Consider the following 23,330-nt stretch of genomic DNA (forward strand, 5'->3'; position numbering starts at 1 on the left):
AAAAATATATCGGGCTTTATTATGTATAGACATAAGATTTAGCATTTAAAGTTGTTGCTAAGTAATATATCACTAAAAGTTATTTATAACAGCAATTATGACGAAACGTCAAGCAAGAGCAGACTGTTTGTCTTAATGGTCCCGTCTCAGCCAAGTTTCCCACGAAGTAAACTAAATAAACATTGCGCAGAGGCTCTGCGGCGGTGCTGACCTAAAACGTATTCGGCAAATGAACGGGCCCAATCAATTAGGGGCGGTCAGCGATCCGACGGGAAAGAGGGCAGCGCGCGCGCTCTCGGTGGAAACTCGAGAAAATGGCCGGAGGGTGCAGGGCGCGTGGGGTTGCGGGAGGAGCGGGAGGCACGGCCGGAGGGTGCGTGCGGCGCTCGTGGCCGTGCATCGATCGCGCTCCGCTCAGTATGGTTCAGTACGCCGGGGCGGCCGGCAAGAGCGCGCGTGTGATGCGCTGCCGCTGACATGGCCGGCACTCGGCCGCTCGTGGCCGCCTGGTTCTGCTGGTGGTGGCTGACAAACGCGGCCGGTGAGTACGACTTTTAATACTCATGCTTAAAATTTACTTCGAATAAATTTTACGAGTACAAATCTAACGATCAGCTGATTTACGTTCCGTCAATATAACACGTTTTTCGCACGTTTCATAGATTTTACAAGATTTACGGTAGCTTAGGGTGTGCCGATCAGCTGATTCAACCCTTAGCCAAATTTTCGTCTATCTTTACGTTTTCATGTAGTTTTGAGGAAAACGACCGCAGTGTGTGCTCTATCGCGATCAACCCTCCCGAGTAATGACTTTAGAGGGTTCAAGTTCGCTCTTATTGAATACGTTTTCACTTATTAACTTATATTTCTTATCGTATTAATTTTCTCATACAAACTTTTATGTCTCAATATCTTGATTGACTAACCCTGGTTAAAATAAAGTGTATAGATATGATTGCACATCGTTTTTGTAAATCAGTCTCCCTTAAATTAATCATAAATTTAAATAATAGTTAACATAGATTTTGGCCGTTACATAAGAACCCATCAAAAGTTTGGAGCTTACATAACTGAAATAAAGTTTCGCGAGTAGCGCATGCCGGGACACGTTGGGTTATAGAATAGTGCCGTCCTTGCGAGTCCGCCGCTACCAAACACTGTTACTTAGTCCTTACGTCATATGATAATACACATCTGAGTCAATATTGATCTTAATCACGCCACTAGCCGATAGCCATTCGCTGAAGTGCATGCGCATCTTTCATCACCTGCCCGAATATATTATCTGTAATTCGTACGACCCCGACCGTATCAAATTTTCAAAATAGATAATATATAATAAAAACTATAATAAAAGATAAATAGATAATAAAAACCACTATAACGGTGTCTATGAAAAAGTATCTGTATATACGATTTAATTTTTAAGACAAATCTAGTAATTATCATATGTAGCTATGACGAAATAACAGCGTTACGAAATATTTAGCGAGAATGTGATCTCGTATAAATTTACTAACACATGGAAGGGTGAATGAAAACGTAAAATTATTTTGCTAGTGATAAAATAATGATTTGTTGATATCTTATCAGCAATATCGCGCGATTTCACTCCAATGTGCTACCGACCAATTGAGTGACTCAGATCTGATGATAATTTATGTAAATATTTATAGCAATTATCTATTACATAGTTTTAAATTTTTTTTACTTCATGGGTGTTACATATATCGGCAAGAGAAGAGATTAACGAAAATACGAATTTTACCATTGATAAATTTCAATTGCATTGAAAAGACTTCAACGCGCAGCATTTTGAAATCAGAGGTCTTTATTTTAAAGTTCACACATAATATTAATAAATTGTGAGAAAGTTGATTTATAATTTAATATAAATAATTAAACAAAAGGTATAGGTTCGGGTAGTTGCATTAAACAAAAAATCTTAAATGTTTATTACGGATGATAATGCAAATATTGTCAACACTATTTATAATTGAAATGTTAAGTACTTGAGGGTTAAAGCATATAAAATAGTTTAGGTTCTAGAAATGGACAAATATACAGTAAACATTATTGCAATATTCTCTGCTACACGTGGGCTATAGATTTTCCAAATCAAAATGGAACATCTGGTCTCGAAGGTAGTGGCGGAAAGGGCTGTCATTTCCTTACATTTGTCAAGCCGGCCGACGACCCGAATACATTTAGGGCAAACCTACGTTTATGACCTACCATTCTTTGTCTAACCATCTTTACGTACACGCTATAAATACGGTTTAGGTTGTCTTTATCAGGTCGGTGGACCAATATTTTTCAATACAATATGACACATTTTGTTTAATCATAGAAAACTACATACAAGACAAATAATTACATATATGCAAATTTGCGTATTTATTGAAATGCATTAAAGTAAAAATATTTATGAATGAAATTTATTAATCCGCGCCCGCAAATCGTTTTCCTGTAATGAACGTTGTCCTTAAGTTTTCTTCCCCTTTCACGTATCGAATTTTACGATCATTAGATGAATGTGGCTAACTTATCCATGGAATTAACATAAGTTCTCATGAAAAAACAAAAACGTTGCTTATAAGTAATGTACAAATTCTACTCTTTTTGATTGCAATGACGTTCAAATTTGGTTTAAAGACTCATAAGAACAATTCTTTCACAATTATACAATACATTGTAAAAATTGTAGTGTATTATAAAAATATTTACGATATAAAAGGCGAAAAAATATCCATAATGTACAATCGTTCTAAAGTGCAAGTCCTTGGCACTAAGCTCAAGGCATTTTCAACTCGTTAATCCTTCGAACTAGCACTGCAATGATCTATTGAAACTCAGTTACAATCGACTGCTCTACTTCTTTTCGTACGTTTAATAGGCCAATGGAATGATAAGCCAGAGCCAAACATAGTCATTTAGGTTTGGCTGTGAGCCAGCTCTACCTGCAACTTTTCATGAACAGTCACCATGAATATATGGAACGCGTACAATTAAATATCTACATAATGTCATAGCAAACATAATGGAAATGATATTATGTTTCTTTGATTAAAATTTAGGTTCGGATTAAATACAATGAGTTCGCTGAGATGTTTCCGAATCGACTTAAAATAAATGTTTGAGGAATATACATGAGCTTGCTGAAGAATAGCATATTTTTACAGTTTCATTAGAGTTTGGAAACAGATGGGAACAATTCTATTAAATAAAGCATGTGAATGAGCTTGCCTTTCGTAGGCGTCTACATCGCCCGCCTTACGTAAGCTACTTTACCGCATTGAATTTTTATCGTCAGCCCCGCTCTCGTCGCATTCAAATTTTATATTCTATTGCCGTTTTATCGGAATAATTCCGTAGCCCAAAGAATTTCGAGGAAAGAAAAAGAAAGAATTTTTTTTCGTTAATGAAGTTGAATTATTGCGTGACGTAGAGCTATGTAAGATATTCATACCGTTGCCTGTTCATTTGGTTATCGAATATAACTTCAAGGTACTCCCATAAAATGTAACTGAGCTGTAAAAATTCGTCAACGTTAAAATATTATCTACAAGAATGTATGTGTTATACAGCACCAAAAGTGATTAAAATTTCGGAATATTTTAGTTAGGTTATATCCTATTAGATGATGTTCAATGTTATTAATATTTATAATTGATTTATTAAAAGAAATAATTGTACGTTATTCATATTTAAACTCGTAATGCAAACTTTTACCAATGCATAATACAATTACCTCTTAGCGTCGGATTTTCTACTTACCTATCGTGGATTATCTTATCTGGCAAATTTGTTTAAAGAGAATAATCTGAGTCTGATAGCAGTTATTATACTATAACAATATGAATCAGATCATCACGTTGAATATTAAATGCTCATGTAATTATTACTTTTTATTTAAATAGTTTACATATCTACATACAAGTTTACAGCTATCGACAATAATTAATCAAATGAAATGTACATTAGAGTCAATTTATTTTAAATAATCTTTATAAATATTTTATATTGTAGCTTCGTGAAAAACGTTGTTATAACTTATGATTCAATTTCCAAGAACTTAGGCGTGGGAACTGTTGACCGAACAAAATAAATACAAAAGCAATAACCTGCGCGATGTCCGCTATTGAAATAGTTACATAAGGCACGTGCTTCTTATAAAAATGTATTAAATTATTTTTTTGAACTAAAAAAACAGGTGAAATTTATCTAATGCATATGTTTTAAATATATTGATGTGTTGTGTTAAATAGTTCTGATGCATTGCGTAAAATATTATAGTGTCGTGCTATAAAAAACTTTGAAAATAAACCACCTTAATAGCGACATTAAAACGGGCGTAATCGCGACGAAAGCATTGCAGGCCGTTAATTCAAACCGAACTATTGTTTTATAGTACTAATAAAAAATATTTTTTGGATAAATGATAAAATAGAAACACGTGTAACGTAAGACAAAATTTGTCTTTAATTTAAATTAAAAACTAACTTGTCATTTTAAAAATATAGAAAGTAAGATTGCCAGGGTTCGTCGGCCCAATGCATAACACAGGGTTGCACGTAAGGTACGTAGGAGTAATAGGTAATATTCGCGTGTTGAACGCCCCGTGGGGAATGTCTACGAGCTATATTATGCTTTACAGTACACGAAACTTCAATCTCCATCATTTATTACTGAAAGAAAGTGTCATAATGACATGCTCTGAATGAAAATAAAAACTATTTGATAACAGTATACACTACACTACACTAACAATTATAGCACCGAATGTCGGATAATGTCCAAAAGGTTAAATCCTACTAATATTATAAATGCGAAAGTTTGTAAGGATGTGTGTGTGTGTGTTTGTTGCTCTTTCACGCAAAAACTACTGAACCGGTTGCAATGAAATTTAGTACGTTGATAGCTGGACAACTGTAATAACATATGGGTAACTTTTTATCCCGATATTCCTACGGGATACGGACTTACGCGGGTGAAACAGTGAGGCGCAGCTAGTAAAATCTATTGTCAAAATAATTCCATGTTATAATAACGATACCGTCTGTTTTGATACTTATAAAAATATATTTCTTTTCTTTGCATTAATCGATATTACAACCGTGGAAAATATTTTAAAAATCTACTGAATCTACATTCAAGTTTCAATATTTACAACATCATCCTCAAATAAAATTAATTATCTCTGTCATTGTAAAGAGTGTATAAGAAAAATCACATATTGAATTGCATATTGCACCCTCTACGAGTATCTTTCATTTTCCCCCAAGTTCGATACACTGCCCCTAGCTTCCGTCCCTATCGTGAAACGTTTTCAAATTGATATTTAGTTTAGTTGGGATGATATACTGGGATATTGAACGATTAGATTTTATTGCTTTGGTTTTGTATTCTGCAATAATAGACGCGGAAATAATTCTTAGCAGTTCTTTTAAAGAATGGCTTTAAAAATATGTAGTTTCTATATATAAAATTAAGAAGATAAGTAGAATATGCTGATATTAATTTGCAGTATTTATTAAATTACGTGCTTCCTAAAAGCAAATTAGGATTCGACCTCCTATCATCATCTTCTTTTCACATCAATCATTTTCGTCTTATATACAGCATATAAGAATAAAAATGAATTTTATTATAATAAAACTTTTCACATAAGTTTGAGTATTTCTTAATAAAAATTGTATCTCCAGCAAATAAATGGCTCTCACGAGTGCTATAACCCGAACCCGAAATTACAATCACTACATAGTATAAAACAAAGTCACTTTCTCTGTTCCTATGTATGCTTAAATCTTAAAACTACGCAACGGCTTTTGATAGGGTTATGTTTAATAGATAGATTGATTCAAGAGGAAGGGTTATATGTATAATAGCATCTATTAAACTTCTCCGAATATAACGCGTGCAAAGCCGCGGGCAAAAGATAGAATAAACCTTTCTTATTCATGTATTTAATGACAAGTTTTCTTGTTTGTTGTATTTCATAAATTCTGCCTTCCTTCAATGCGATACATAACTCATCCTATATCTATCAAATTCATGGTTCTATGAATAGTATAGTGTGTCGAAAACTTTTCTCATTTAGGTTTACACGAATCTTATATGACTAAAAATTTATGGGTCATGCGTGCGTGCTTTTAGCTTAATACTTTATTACCACATCGTTTCCCTTCAATTAGGTATTTAAAATGTAATTTATCATTCTGAAATAGTTTTTCATGTTATTTATGAGTTATAGCTATATTTTTACTTACATACACGAGTGGATTTAAATATTTAAACAGTGCAATAAATTAACCTGTGTCACAAGTATGCACATAGCAACCAAGGATATTGTTAAAATTAAATCAGTAAATCCATTATAATTTGATCGACACCTTGGCATTGGCGCCGATAACAGTAGCAAACTCAATAAATAAAACATGTAAGCCGCGTTTTTCCACCTAATTTCCATGAAAAAATACCAGGAATAATATTATGTCTATCTCATTATTCGTACGTAGAACTGATGACGTGATTAGTTCTTCGGTTTGCTGAGCTAGTTCGTGATCGGTGATAGTTAAATATTTGTAGGAATAGAAGTTAGGTTAGTTCTATTTGCGTGGCAAACGAAACTTAGTCAATATGATTATTCAATGATTAATTTTATACAGAGAAAAATTGAAATATTATAAATGTACCTAATAAAGCCTACTGTATAGTTGTATTCAAATAAAAAGGTGGTCCTGAAATAAGAAATTTAGGTCGGAAATTTGTGTCATACTGACTATACCAACATGCATGAAAATACTTATATTGAATTGCAATAAGATAAAATATGTTGCGTTGCAGGTGTCGCATAGAGCGCAATGCGGTGCTTCGAATCTATTTTGACCTCGTACAACGTTCACGGCCATCGAAATACTTTGAACATTAAGTTCAACTTCAAGTAACTATTCTCTTTGCGTCTATAAGAGCCAATATCGCCATCCGTAGGCTTCATTTAGACGTCCGTACTCTGTAACATTATAATGAAACTCTGCATTATTAAAAAGAGAAACGTAATGTTTTAAGCCAAACACAATAATAATATAATGAATAAATCGCGTTTAAAATGCGTTAAAAACCTTTAATTTCTAAATGTATAATACTCGTGTAAAATCAAACACAAACTCTACCATTTTCAGTGTTAGCAGGTACTTAAGTAGAAGTATAGTCTGTAAGGGTGTCTAGACGTAAAAAGGCTGGGCTAAGGGATTGGATAATCATGGAAGACTAATGTGTAGTTACCCGTGGGCCGCGGCTCTTGCACGCAATGCAAGGCCTGCGAGCCACCCCGTGCATCGTCTACGGTGTTGCGCGGCAACGCGCCTTGTACTGTCCAAATACTATCGATCTTTCACGTATTTAGTATGTGAGTGATTCCACATACACTTTATTATGAACGCCCACGAGGCAATTGGGTCGAATTTACATTGCGTAAATAATTTGTGATGTCCACGGCGACGCCTTGGGACTTGGTTTCAAGGGAGCCATATATTTTCTAGTATTTGTACTATTTGCGGTATTTGCCTTTATACTCATTAAATCCGTAAAAGTATGTTCTTAATTATTACCATTAACATTTTATGGTGTAAGAAGTATTTATTTACGAGAAATATTTGAATGAGATTTTGTATGAGTAATGTAATTATAAGTGGTAATTTGTATAAATTATATACGGAAGAATTAGTTAATTCCGGCACACGACTTCATTATAGGGTATCGTGGTCCAGCTGTTATTTATCTAATCAACGCTTGGGCAAATTGAATCACGTCTTTTCGCAAGTGAAACGAATTTTCCCCCGCGGGTTCAAGGGTGCTTCGGGACAAATGAATTTCATTTAGCTTCGTCAGTTTATTTACATTTGTGTTGTCTATAATATTACATCTTTATTTTATCGTAGTTAATGTATGCGTTTATTGGCATATTTAAAATTTACTTATTATCATGAGTCATTTATGGAGCGTAAGTTTGTTGAAAATATTTCTAATGTTCTATTTCTGTGGTTTCTTAATTGATTTATTAATGTAATTATTATATACATTTTCGTAAAAGATTATATTTGAAAGTAAATGTGTTTATATTTACGCTCCTCGAAATCGAAAAATCTCTGAATCTATCGTTTTACAGTATACAAACTTAAAGCTTAACGGAACCACAGATACATACCAATAATATTCTACGTTAATCGTCTATTTAAAATTTATAGTTTTTTCATGGTCGTTCTTTTGCACCTCTTTACATGTAAAACGTTAGAAAAGCTAGAAACTCGTTATGCCTGTAGGTATTTATTTAGCTGAGACTATGTTTATTCGAAGATTTGTAAAAAGTTAGCCTGTAGATGTTGGTCGTTGTTTGCGTTATTCACTTGTATTTTGTATAATAATTATTCATATTTTATATAATTTTACGTGAAAATTTTTTTACGTGAATGACGGCACGCCGTAACTTGCAAATGTATTAATTAAATTGGATAGTGTCGATCAACATTTTTAACTATAACTATTGATAACGGATAGAAGCGGGGTGGAGTGTGACGTAATAACAGGTTGCTCGTCCCTCAACCAACTTTGGATACTTACAGCACATGTTCAAAAGCCAATAAACGTTATAGGCTACACTTTATATCGGTTACTTAATGTCGAGTCATTTAAGGGGTCTAAAATGTTATGATGTAATATGTATAAATTATCTTACAACTGTAAATAAATAAAATTGATAAGTAAAGAAAACCATTGCATCAATAGCTTTTTAAGGTTTATACGATTATTTTATTTAAAGTCCATGTTTAAAGAAAACAAAATATAAAATACAAAAGAAGATTAATTTAATTGATAAGTACTAGCATAACATTTACCCCTTTGAAAAATTGCAAACATAAATATTAATTGGCGAAATCAATGATCGATAGATCAAATAGCAATAAGAATCTTCTCAGTTCTCAACATTAAATAGTGCTCGATGTAGTTTAGTGTTAGAAATAGTGTTCGAGGAAGTAATACGTCCCGGTAACAATAGCACGTGCGATAAGCGCTATCAGCCGTGATGTTTGCGCAGGATTACCCGGCGGACGCGTGCCCCACTGTCAAGTTTAAAGTGTCAAAGACTCTACCGACTGCGTTGGAATACAAGCCCAATTTGCGGCAATAACCTGGAGTAAATTTGTATTAATTCAAATACAACTAGAAACATTACGTGGTATAAAATATGATATACTCGAACTTGATTTATAAAACGAAGTAACGCAATCGAGAGATATATTTGATAAGGGATTATAAATACCATGGAATAAAAGTACAAATATGTAGGTGTTATGCTTTTTAACTTTATGTAACTACAAACCTAACCTAACCCCCGGAACGTATGTTCACTCGTATAAAAAAAAAATAAAAAAAACATATGTATACTAGCAAAATTAGTACATACGCTTTTGTTATCGTTAGTTTATGGAATTTTAATATTTTACAGGTGACTTCAGCTCTGACGTAGTCTAACGTTTACGTCGGCTAACATTTTAAATATTAACATAATCTAAGTCACCGGATGCTATTTGCAAGTGTCGGCAAGGGTGCTTGAAGGACGGCCGATATCGGAATTTCAAATATCAACATTGAAATATATACTCACTTATGAGATTTATTGTTCTCTTATGGTAAAATAACGGTCCAGTCGCGTATGGCGTCAAATGAAATGAATATTTAGTATGTTACCTCATCTTGTATTAGTTTATAGTAATGTCATTTTAGACAACAAAATAATTGTAAAAAATAACGAATAGCTATAGGCTAATTTTACCAAATTTTATTGAGTTGTGTTTGTATAAGAATTTCAGAAGCTTTATCGTCACTAGCTCATAGCTTTAAATAAAAAAGCATCAAAGTCCAGTTGCGGTATGGTCTAGGGCCCGATATGGCACGGGGGGCGCAGTGGCGCGTGTCCGCCACCTGTCGGACACCGGGTCGCCGGCTCACCCCAGTAGCCTTATTAACGGACAAAATATTCCAAAATCCTGCGTTTATTCTAATTTCTAACATGATATTTTGGTAATGTAAATTTGTATGCAGCGACAAGGACAAGCCTACTTTATCATAGTTATCTGTTAGTGCGCTTTGATTTTTTTAAGCATTAGTTTTCTATTTACAGCCTTGGGCGAGACACAAACTCGTACGTATAGTACAATGCTGTAGTACTTAAATGGTGCTTATAAATCCTCTTCGATATTTTTCCTTTCAATGTCGTATTCATTATCAAACTAGCTTATTAAACTAACATAACTTCATATTTTGTATAACATGAAACCCAAATATTATTAATACTATTTAATTTATTTGAGTATAATCAAATAATAATAATGTTATAGGATTTACTTTTTATATTTTCAATCTGTGTATATTAATAACGATCCAAACAGTGAATTTGTTGCATCTGATGTAATCTTATTGTTCACATGCGATTGTTCTGTATTTAGTGCGTCAGCAATTAAGAAGCAACGAGGCAGACCACCGCAATGCTTAGAAATCGAGTAAACACTTTTAACATATCACCTGATGGTCATTCGATACGAAACATTGCTATAGGAAGGTCAATGGGCCAATTGTTGATTAGAAAATGTTTATTTGTGTGACATCATTATGAAAATGTAGTACGCATTACGACGACCTCCTTCCTTATTAGGTATATATAAAATGCATCAAATTAAAATAATATTTTAATATTTTAAAGAATTTGTGGATATTAAAAGAAACACAGTTACAATCGAAAATATCCGTTATACTTTATATTTTTTTGGCGTTCTTGAATTACAAGGTATAATAATCACGAATTTATTTAATCTGTGTATAGATATAAACATTAAGTATATCATAATAAACATATCTCCAAAATATTAAATACGTTATAATGGTAAGATTACCCTAATGTAAATTAAAAAAAAAGAATTAAATATGGGATACCATCTTTTCATATTTTTAATGATTGTTATAAATTTTGTACTATTGTAAATTTACTTGATTTCCAAAAAAAGGCAGGAAATAGTGAATAAGGCACAATGGTGTAACTAGTAAACTAAGGGAGACTACATTCATCACAAAAAACAAATGTAAGTAGAGACGGCAAACTGGCACGCGCGTGACATATGCCGCCGACTCAAAGCGTCCCTCCCCTTTGTACTTTACTGTGTTCATAAAAGACGTGTGGCTTTACTTGCTTTTTAATATAAAACATGTTGAATAGAATGTTATGAATAGAAATATTCTTGTATGTAAATCACATGTGGGGTTAAAGATAAATTTCTGATTAATGATAAGCTAAAGAGAAAAATATGTAGAACGCGGTTCAATCGAACTTAAGGCATAAGAATTTTAAAATTGAATGTTTAGAGTCATTCATAATATTATAAAGAATAAAGATTGATTTCTGAATTGAGTCAATACTGTCCTTTCAACATATACATAGTATTATTATTATAGAACAGATTTTCTTCGATCAATCGAATGAAAAAGAGACACAAATTAATGTTCGTGTCCGATTACACACAGACACGCGTCTTATTTTTTTACTATTATGTAACCAGTAACGTGTGAACACAATTCCGTCTCTGGTTACCGATAAATATTATAATTAACTTGCCATATGGTCAATTTAGTTCCGGGCAGGTTTCACTGCCTTCAAGGACTTCCCTTAATTGTTATTAACCCTTGCATAATTCACTGAACTGCATAGAGTATGCTAATACTATAGTCGATTACACTTTGTCTCGGATTACGAAGGGACTTATAGTCAAATCGAGTAGAAAAATTATGTGTACTATATGTTTAGTACCGGTATTTAATGTTGAATAAATATCAAATACATGTAGCAGTGCAAGTATAAATAATTATATTGTAATTCAAACGGTCGGCAAATACAAATTTAAATCATGTACAAAAAAAAACAGTGAATGATAGTTCACGTACAATGTATCACCGTTCGTAGAAAGTAATAACAAATACATGGAGTGGAGTGTCGGTGAGTAATATTATACGTAGTTCGTATAAAGCGTTTTCGTGTACGTCTCAAAGTGACTTGAAATATTGTTTCTCTTGTGTCGCAGTTTTACTGCCAAAAAGGTACTTTTATAGGCATCTGATAGTTTCGTTTGTTATGTCTATTTATATCATTTATAATGTTCGTTTTAAAAGTGTAGTGTCGATAATGTCGTGGATTCTATGCCATAACTTACGTACGACATTACGTCAACAATATTTATCGATAATTTTTTAGTTAATATGTATTTTAAACAATCGTTCTTAGTGTAATTAATTGATTGAAAATACCACAAAGTGGTGACTAAATACCGCGAATAAAATTTGTAATTAAACTAATTAATTGTCTATGACAAGGGTTGGTGAACCAAATTGTTCCGTCTCGTTAAGACTAAAGGCATGAAAATGGCGAAGCGTTAATTGCCTTTCCAATTTTGATGAATAGCTTTTGTAATAATACACCGTTTTCAACGTATCGTGCTAAAATGCTCCTAGTATTTTTTGAACCATTAATTTTGCTGGGATACTGTAACGAACACAATATTAATAATAAGAGAAGGTAACATTGCAAATAAAACGTTTCTTTGATTTTGAAAAATGAAATTTTAGGGAATACGATTGTTTGATGAATATAGTAAATGTTTTCTTACCAAAATTTCATTTTGAATCTTATATATCTACTATATAAAAATAAGTCGGGTTTTCCTTCCTGACGCTATAACTCCAGAACGCACGAACCGATTTCCACGGTTTTGCATTCATTGGAAAGGTCTCGGGCTCCGTGAGGTTTATAGCAAACTCAGGAAAAATTTCAGGAAAATTAAAAAAAAGAAAATTCAGGAAAAATTTCAACAGAAAAGCGGGAAAATCATTTTTCACATACAGCCATCTGTTGGCGAAACAGAGTTCGCCGGGTTTGCTAGTTTGCTATAAAAGAGCATTAAATTCTTATTGTATTAATTATCGTATTCCCATAGAACGTGATATTGTTCTTTAAATTGCAACTAGAATACAAATTATTTCGTCTCTAATAAAATTTGTTTCATCGAAAGGTTACTACAAATTAATTGCTCTTGAAAAACAACTGATTGGAATTTTATTGCTGCCAGACTAATGCATATCGCGATATTCGTACGTTTCCGCACCATAAAATTGCAGTAGCGAATGCAACACTGTTACGGTAAACTTGTAGGTTGTGTAATTACTCACCACTTTTATAGACTTTAAATCTTCTGGATTAGAACTTATGTAGTAACTTACGTTAGAGCAGTAAATTCTTCATGCAATACTGCAAACTTAATGCAATTCTATCGCAGTTTCTTGGAACTGAAGCAGTTTTTATGACTGATAGTTTTTACGTCCCATCTGTTTATGGCTGTTATAAATGTTCCTCGGTGATAACACCATGTTTAATACATACAGAAAAAGCGACTTCGCATGCGTTAATTCGGAGTAGTAATAGATGTTATTATATACATAAACCTTCCTCTTGAATCACTCTATCCATAAAAAAAAATCATAAAAATCCGTTGCGTAGTTTAAAAAATTTAAGCATACATTGGGACATAGGAACAGAGAAAGCGACTTTATTTTATACTATGTAGTGATGATCTAAATCCCGTTCTGCGTTATGCAGTCGAAATGTAGACTCTTATTATAAAACCTCTTTCATTTTCTACCCTACGGATATGCAGTGTATTATATTGATACTAAGTTTAAAGACAATGCTCAGTAGGTAGTCGGCAGTTTATGAGGCAATCTGGAGCGTCGCATTGTATCAGTTTGGTTGGAGACAGACCAGACGAGTCGGCGACGCAGCGGCGCCGGCGGCAGGGCTGTCTCAAAGTCTACTCGTAAATTAGGCCATAATCGACATTGTGATGAGCGACAAAGTTTCACATTTGGATAATAGTCATCTTAGTTTATGAATTAATGTAATTGATAATTCAGTTGTCGTCTATGATTATATATCTAAATGATATGGTAGGATATTTTACCGTATTGTACAAGTTCTAGATTAAAAAAAGAATTAAAAAGATTTACAATCGAAAGTTAAATGTTGCTTACTAACAATACTATTTTTTGTTTTTGGAAATAAATTAATTTCTGAAAATTAACGTTAATAATAAATATCCTAATAATTTTACAAAAATAGGTTACCCTTGTTTGGATTTTTTTTTTATTAAATTATGTATTTATCAACACAATGAGATGAATTTCATTTTCTTGTAACATATATAAATAAAAATTGTGCCTCATTCTTCACCTCGTGAAACTCTGTTCAATAAAGTTAAAAAAGTCTTATTAATAATATTTATAACGGTTAGGTTAGGTTAGCCAGCACGCAAATCTACGACGTGAAGGTTTAATAATTACAATGTGAAATCGTCACCTGAACAAGTAAGGAGGAAATATGCTAATACCGGAAATAATGTAAAGCATAATTACTTACTAAATTACTAAATGAAATGTCAGAATTATCTCCCTACCAGAATTGGTACTTGCACGTTATGCACAATAAAAGGCGAATAAAAATACATTACGTAATCGTGTTAGCCCTAAAGGATTCTGTTATGGGCGTCACAAATTGGAGGTGAAGGGAGACAAGAGGTCTCGTCGGAGCCGTGACGCTATTTAATTGAAGTTGCTGCGAGAGCCTACGCCCCTCAGTCAATTAGCACTAGCACACTTCTCACTAAACGCTTAGCTTTTCTCTATAAATAACGTTTAGCGTGTTGTTAGTTGTTACCGTCTGTCTTTCGTGTAAAGGTTTTTATGACATTCATTCATTTAGTAATTAAATATGTGAAAAATTTGTAAATAATTCAATTAACAATATTTTTAATAAACTTAACAAGTAATTTATAACACCCTTAAGCACCTTAGCTCCCATTACTGGCATTTAAAATGTATGCACATTTCTATAGTGTTAATCACTGTGATTTTCATGTATACGTGGTAAATAATTTCGGTGATTCAGTTAATTTATTATCGAATATATTGTGTCGTCGCAGTTCTTCAAATAAATATATTGAAAATAAAGCGACAGGCTGTCTCGTAGCAATTCTACGAGCGCTACGTAAAGCTACGTGACCGGGTTATCGTGACTGATAGTACATTATCATTTTTAATAAATTTATTTATAAATGATATAAAATATAAATGATATGATTGTTGTTTATTAAACATAATTTCTCGGAAATACCTCTAATACAATGAAAACTACCGAAATAAAGTTTCGCATTAAGCTATATAAACATGAAGTGAAGACGGAGTGGTCTGTGTATAAAAGAATTGACAAAGAGATTGAATTGATTATTAGGACGAGCCTCTTATTATTTTTCTTTACGTGATTATTAAACTTACTGATATCTTTTTCACTTTAAACATTCCTTTTCCACAAAAATAAAATAAGAAAATGTATTTCGTTTTAGTATGTGGCAAGAAATTCTAATTATGTCTTAGTATAATGAAAACACTACGACTTATTAATTTTCCTTTTTCAATTATCACTGAAGGAGAGATGTGCCAGAATTACGTTAGAGTTACGTTTTAATTATTTAATCTATTTTTAAGACGAACATCTAATAAAATATGGAACAACAATTAATAATATAGATGCACTAAATTTTTTTTATTTGTATCATATAATAAAATTGCATTTAAAACAATATCACACAATCTTTGTCTTCCTTACAATATATACAACAATGTCGGATTTGTATTACGGTAGAAGGGTATTACAAAGTGATAGATGACGTCTTACAAACAAGCTTACAACGAGAAAATGGATGTTATTTATAGTTGCTTGAACTTTACAATCCTATGTTTACATCATATCTAATCATTTATATTTTAATCAATTGCGGGGTATGCTTATCGTAAAATTTCTTCCTGCAGCAGTACTTAAGAAGAACCGGTACTTATTTATAATAAGCGCATAAAATGGCAAATGCTTAATTCAGTACAATTTCCAATGTTCTATCGACAAAATCAAATGCTAAATTTACAAAAATCCTAATTGGTCAATGACTTATCGTGGAAAGTTTTCTTGAATCGATGGACACATTTTCGGGGACCTTCTACGCATATCGATCATCGGAATGTAGGCCAAACGTTTATTGATACTAAATATTCAGAAGAATAATAAGTCATAACCTAATAATAGGCTCATCTTTATATTTTTCTATTCCAATTATTATTTTATGCCCCTTTAGTTTTAATATAACGAATAGTAAGCTTTTCATGAACGATGAAGATAATTATCCTGATCATAAATTGAATTAAATGTATGTATGTAGTATTCATTTAATGCATAATAATTTTTATGATGTATTATTTGATTGTTATGTAGAATTGTAATTATATGGTATTCGTCATGTTATGTCATTTATGTTATGCGATTGATTGTTCGCATTTTTGGTATGAAATATGTTATTTTTTTCTACCATCCCTCAGTTCAGCGGTTTAAAAGTTTATTAGGTTTAGGTTCAGTTAACTAACATTACTAATCTAAACTTAGATTTGCCCTTGTTTATATAAAACAAAATGAAAGTTAAATTAATTAAATTTGCTTGTTACAGCCACCGAGCTTGACCTGTTGGCCGCGCTGTCGCTGCACAACACGTCGCGAGCTGGTGTCACTATCGTCCCTGGAATGCAACCACCGCGAACCGCTTACACCCTAGAAGGTACCCTGGGATTCTAGATTAGATAGATTACTAAATACAATGATCATTTGAAATAATATTGTATTATTGAAACTAATATAGAAAACATTTTTTCTTCGTATATCTAGTTTATTCTTCTTCAATATACAATTATAGCAACTCATTTAATCTTCTTTACGGAATTTATTTATACATGATGTTAACTTTACCGTTACGTAATTTAGTGATCACTGAAAATATCAGAGAAAAATGATAAATAAAAAATATTACAACTAGAAAGAAAAATGAAAAATTATAATGTCATTCAACACGACTCAAAGGGTGCCGTCCGATAATATGTGTCTTGCCGTTAATGGAATCGTAAACATTGGAGGTGCAATACATTTCAGGTGCAGTTAATACTAGGTAATAGAGTCGGGCGCGCCTGTGCTTTAATGTCTGTTATCATATACGTGATGCCGTTTCTATTACATGTCAATTCTTATCAACTATTTTTACGTTTGCGTCTTTACGTTTCAATCGTTAAATATAAAAAGGGCGTGCTTAATGTATTAAAAATAACATTTTTATGTGTCTGTTATAAAAAATAGACAAATGCAATCAGTCGTTGTATACCTATGTAACTTGCATGGATTTTTGCAACATATTTTCGTTGTTAGTATTGAATGTTGTAATAATATTGATTCCACATCACTTAACAAGCGTCCTAGAAAAACAGATATAAATTATATGGTTCATTATGTCTGCCATTTTGCCCTTTTTTATTTCAGATTATGTTTTAAAAATCGAATTCCTAAAAATTATCGTAATAAACAAGGTTTCCTTATATTCATATAAACTAAGTATGAGTTTATCGATACGCACACCAAAACTTAAATGGCTATGAGAACGTGATTTGTTAAATCATTTTTCGACACACCGGGCTTAACCACACAAATGAATAGACCGTAATCCCTAAGCAGTCCGGTCCGAACAAGCCATTAACCACCAAGCGACGCTAATCCCACCGGCAAATATTCCCAATCCCCGCCCTATATTCCTGCAATGGTCACAACGGGGAAGATGTGACGTTACGATTGTTCTCATTTCAATTTTCTCCTCCATTAATTTATTACTAAGCTGTTGTCGTATAAAGCTTATGGAAATCATTTGTTACATCCGTGTTCTACTCCTTTTGTTCTGTTAAGATATAACGTTTCTCTCTTTCTAACGCATAGTTTGAAAACACATCATTCCAATTGCTGTCATTTGTATAAAATTAATTTATCAAAAGCATGGCTGCCGTCGTGAACCAGATTTCCAATGTCACACTCCACAAATCGCACCATTAGGCAGTACACACATTGTCATAATTGTCGAAGGGTCCATCTCTAGTTAGCGGGGATCCGCATTATCTCGGGGTGTCAAACGTTGGTCCATTGTGTACTCGGCACTACATTGACAGGTCGATTGCGACATCTGGGTCGGAGAGATTAATCTCGCAAAGCAGAATGCTGTGATTAAGATTTGTATTGTGGTGCTGTGCTCCAATTTTGCTGTCCTCAGCAGTCTTAATGAAAAAGTGCTTTGATATATGTCTGTATTTTTAGTATGAAATACATATTCGTGTTTGAAATGTTTTTTTTATATGATCATCATTTTTGACTTCAGTGGTATGAAAATTATTAATTTAATGGCAGTGATAAAATTAGATTTCAATTCATTTTTAAAGATGTAATGCCATGAGTATGACGCGCCTGTCATAACAGTGTAAACAAAATTGAAATACGTTTCGCGTTTCTTTTGTGAGTGGCAATGGCAGTAGCACTTCACACCACTCGTTTCTGCTCTTGACGGCTCAATGCTACACCAAAGCTGCTATTTAATGACTAAAGTATGATAATGACACCGAAACTTCATGGAGTTATTTTTTTTATTAATTTCATTTTGGTATAGTTTTGAATAGAACTGATACATCTTTCAGGATGCGGTGACTTTTCATTACCCATATTGTTATTAATACATCAGATGATGTACATTCGTTTGCTTAAATAATAATTGTACCTTAATGATAAAATCATGATGGCAATAAATTACAGATAGAATAATTTCATATATTTTCAACATAGTATCGTACTACGTTTGTTCACTACCTAACTTACTTTACCTAAAAATTAATGCGATCAGAGCAGCTTAGTGTAAGATTTATAATCCTCACACGTAACATACGAGAGCCAATAACTACATTCATGGCGGGGTGCCATTCCATAATGTTTACAAAGCCATGCTAATATTTGTATCTCGCTAAATTTTGCTTATGGGGTGATTTAATGAAACCAAAACATTATTGGGGTGCATATTTATTGTTAACAATCATTCTAATTCCGGTATCATTTCACTGCAATAAATTTATATTGTAAGGGACAATATTCCATGTTGTCTATGTTTATTATTTATTACAGTTATTATACGTGTTTTATCTGAGATAATACACAATAAGCATATTTTTGTATAAAGTAAATTATTAAATTGCATTCATATATACTTTTATTAGATCCAAACCCACGTAATATGGTTGGTATAGATCAGATGTAGATTATCACTCAATGAATACAATATTAAATACGTATTTTTCAAATCCCAAAATATAAACTAATTTATGAAGACGAAACATTTTTACATGCATATTTAATACACTATAATCATAGAAAAACATTACTTACCTTACCTTTGTAATTTTACCCAACCCGAAGAGGGTTCGAGTGCTTAATTGAAATTATAGGAACCTCCAGAGGGGAGATAGGAGTCTCAAAGTGTCAGGATTTATTTTACAATCAGTTCTATTTGCTTATTTAACCTTTATTATTTCCAATAAATAACTTGTGAGTAATGAGAGATATTTTTAAGCTTATTCATTAAAAATATTTGAAGAGTGCAGAACAGAACTTAATAAAAATTGTTATTATATATATACGTTGTTAATGTATTTAAAAAAAAAATTCTTATAAAGTAATCAAAATATTATCAACGTATTCTTGAAAGGTGAACGAACTTAGAGTGAGGGTTCACGTCATACCCCTCCCGCAGTTTGTGTACAAAATATTTTATGTAAACTAAAACCATTTCGATATCCGTCTTTAAAACTTAGTAGTGGATGGCTTTAATCGGAGAAGTGCAGTTATTTGAAACTTTATATTCATTGGAATTTTTTTTTTTTTTTTTTTTTTTTTTTTATGTCATAGCGGGCAGCTGAGCTGGTGGTTCGCCTGATGTTAAGCGATCACCACCGCCCATAAACATTCGCAAAGGTAGTACCTCTGTGAATGTGCTGCCCGCTTTTATGGGGTAAGGGAAAAGGAAAGGATTAACGACTGGAAAGAAGGAATGGACTAGGACGGGTGAGGAAAAGGAAACGGGCCTCCGGCTCCCCCACTCACCGTACGAAACACAGTGGCATGCCACTATTTCACGCCGGTTTTCTGTGGGGGTGTGGTACTTCCCCGATGCGAGCTGGCCCAATTCGTGCCGAAGCGTGCTCGACTCCCACAATGAAAATGAAAATGATATTCATTGGATTTATAAATAAACCACCTATTTTGGTCTTTGTACGAGTATCTGTTGAATAAGATAGGACCGAAGAAATATAATGAAATGTATGAAATTGTCGATAGACTGTGCTTTGAAAAGATTGCATTCTTGAGTGTATCATAAAAAAGATACATATAATTATTCGATTTGTTTCATATCATATTTTTTACGAACGTAGTAGACATGTGCCTAAAATATTAATGGTTACTTTTGTAAACAAAATAAAGGAACTGCATACGGACGTAACTGTAAACCATAGGTTTAAGTATAAATCAATTTTCATGTCCGTTATAGGCTTCCCTATAAATTTTTCTGCACAATTTACCCTTCAAGGGGCCCATCGCCTTATTCACATGTTATTTTCTTTCCCACCCTCCCTTCCCCTTTTTTAATTTAAAACTTATTGCGCTTTTAGTGCGTATTTGTTTTAAACCTAACTATTATATAATAACCATAGATTTGTTGCATTTACAAAACGATACGAATGAATGTTTTAGCAAAATATTTTGAGAAAAAAAAAAAATTAATCACAGATAATGAATACCTACTTACCGAATAATGAAACCTATTTATTATGTTGTATGTGTTGTGTTTTAAAGAAATGGAATCAAAATTGGTTTTGGCAAACATTCTACAAGCGGTATTGTCTTTTATTTTATTTTTCTTGGGAAAGTCAAACTCATTCATTTGTCTTTTTGTTTCTTGTTTTTTAAGAAACATTAAAATGTGCACGAATTTTCATTTTAATGTAATGTACCTACTCGGTACTCAAATAGCAAAAAAAAACAAAAGCTGTTTTATTTCTCTAGATATTCCACGGTATTAATTACTTGTACTGGTTTCAATATAATACAGCCTTAATCGATTTATTATTACCTACTCTTACGCTCTGGCACCACCCGGGTAGATGATTGTTGTTTCTTTTTTTAATCTTTAGAAGCTTTTTTTAATAATTTTAATTCAGACGGTGAGAAATACAACAAATCAAAGATCATTTCGAAGGGGCGGATCAAGTCCGTCCAGCCGCTCTTATAAATGGTGAAACTAACCTAACTTTCTATTATGTTTTTCCTTAATATTTACCTGTAATTTTGTTCAAATCAGATTACGCAATATCTATATACAAATAACAGTTTTGATAATTAAGCCACGGATTTTTTTTTTTATGTGATATAGAAAACAAAAAACTTTTCTTCATTTCTATATATGATGATGCTTTATCTTCTTGATAGTTTTATGCACACTGCATATTATATTTCATTCAAATTTACATGCAATGAAATAAATCTCAGCGGATCAAGTTAGTTGGCACGACGCCAACCGTCTACCAAAATACGATCGTTAGGCGGCCTCGCGCTACGATACTACGCTGCTTCTACGAAATGTACTGATTTTTATCGAAATTTATTGCATTGTACACCATATATTATGAGGCTAATATTAAATTTTGTTCAAATATTTCTCGCCGGTAACGATGACGAAAGTGAATAGTTAAAATATTTGCGTGGGCATTAACTTATATTAATGCCAGGCACAAGCTTGTAAAGCTATTATTTACTACATGAAAATGATATTAGTTCAATCAGTTTTCTATGATAATATCTGATTGTTTCAGGAGATACAAGGTCGCTTCAGGTTGAGGGAGCCCCATTTGAGCGCGCCGCGGAACTCCTGCGTCGCTCGCCCGAGTTCACACTACTTGCAGCGTTGCGGCAAGAGCCTGCCAACTCGGGCACTATACTATCGTTTTCACATGGTTACAACAGGTACGATTACCCGCTTATGTTGCCTTGATACTTCATCAGGAATCTCCCTATGAAATAAATATATTATACATTAGTTTTATTGAAAATTTTTCTATCCGATGAAGTATAAGAGCGTAACATTAAATGTTTATATATTGAGTGTTGCATGATATATTGTATGAATACGTATATTGTTTATTGTTTCCATAAAATTACATTGAGAACACTTTAGTAACTGTAATTTAATGTCAAATAGTGCCGTCTTGAATGTCGGAAGAAAGGCCCATGGCGTAACGAGAAGAGCAACGCAAAAGGCCAGTTGGCGACGTTCGGCGGCTTCAAACGGTGAGTTCTAGATCTCAACATCGCTGCGCGCGCACGCATGGCGCTACGAACATGCGTGCGCGCGCATAGGGGAGTATCATGTATCTTGGAATGTCCTGTGCCTCGGAATGTCCTCCTCGATCCATCCGTTGACTCATTGCGCTCATTGTCTCTGCATGGCCGTATGTGTGGACGGGTGGGCCGACTTGCATGCGACCCCGCGCTCCTCAGCCGTCGTCCGTTTGTGTTCTGTGTCTTGACGTGTTGTGTTCCGTATCTGTCTATCCGACCCCAACGTCCCGCCTCTATGTGTTCTCTTTGATGTTTGCCGCGACGCTGCGGGCCCGCGCCCGCTCGAGGGGACTCCGCTGGGCTTTGCACTTGCATTCCAAGCGACATGGGAATCGGTTCCGTGCATATCTCGCGACGTTTAAGCCCGCCCTCGCTCTTTAGATTCGAGGAGTCGGTACATAAACTTCCTCCGGTGATTTCGTTCGCTTTCGGATCGCCAGGCGCGCTCTCTTCACTATTTCCATCAGACACCGAGTGGCTCCGTCGACAGCGGACGCGATTCGTTCCGAGGTACATGGTCCCCTCTCCCGGCCGAGCGATATTGAGATGTAGAGCGAGCCGAGTTCCGCTCGCGGTCGGTCCCCTTCCGCTTTCCGAGTATATGTGTTGTTCGCTTCGTTAACGTGTACCTCGGAACAGTTCGCTCGGAGGGAGGTTCCGAGAACGCGATAATGCATAGCTCAGTAGCAATAGGTCGGGCCGCTGCGCAGGTACCTGGAGCTGCAGTCGAGCGGGCGGCGCGACGAGGTGCGGCTGCACTACGTGGCGGCGGGCGGCAGCGCGCCGCGCGTCGAGACGTTCCCGTTCCGGCTGGCGGACGGCGCGTGGCACCGCGTGGCGCTGGCCGTGTCGGGCGCGCAGGCCACGCTCTTCGTGGACTGCCACCCGCTCT

At 34.1% G+C, this 23,330-nt stretch overlaps 1 protein-coding gene across 1 annotated transcript in view; it reads left to right on the forward strand.

Moving 5' to 3' along the window:
• Positions 1-338: 338 nt before the first annotated feature.
• Positions 339-23,330, forward strand: part of LOC119833322 (protein kinase C-binding protein NELL1-like) — a 34,029-nt gene continuing 11,037 nt past the window's right edge. Inside the window, exons 1-4 of the mRNA XM_038357308.1 lie at positions 339-541; positions 16,644-16,751; positions 21,913-22,063; positions 23,149-23,299. Of these exons, the coding sequence (XP_038213236.1) occupies positions 478-541; positions 16,644-16,751; positions 21,913-22,063; positions 23,149-23,299 (474 nt within the window). The 5' untranslated portion in view covers positions 339-477. The remainder of the gene's footprint in view (positions 542-16,643; positions 16,752-21,912; positions 22,064-23,148; positions 23,300-23,330) is intronic.

The sequence above is a fragment of the Zerene cesonia genome, chromosome 17 (genome assembly GCF_012273895.1).
Source record: "Zerene cesonia ecotype Mississippi chromosome 17, Zerene_cesonia_1.1, whole genome shotgun sequence".
Lineage (NCBI taxonomy): Eukaryota > Metazoa > Arthropoda > Insecta > Lepidoptera > Pieridae > Zerene > Zerene cesonia.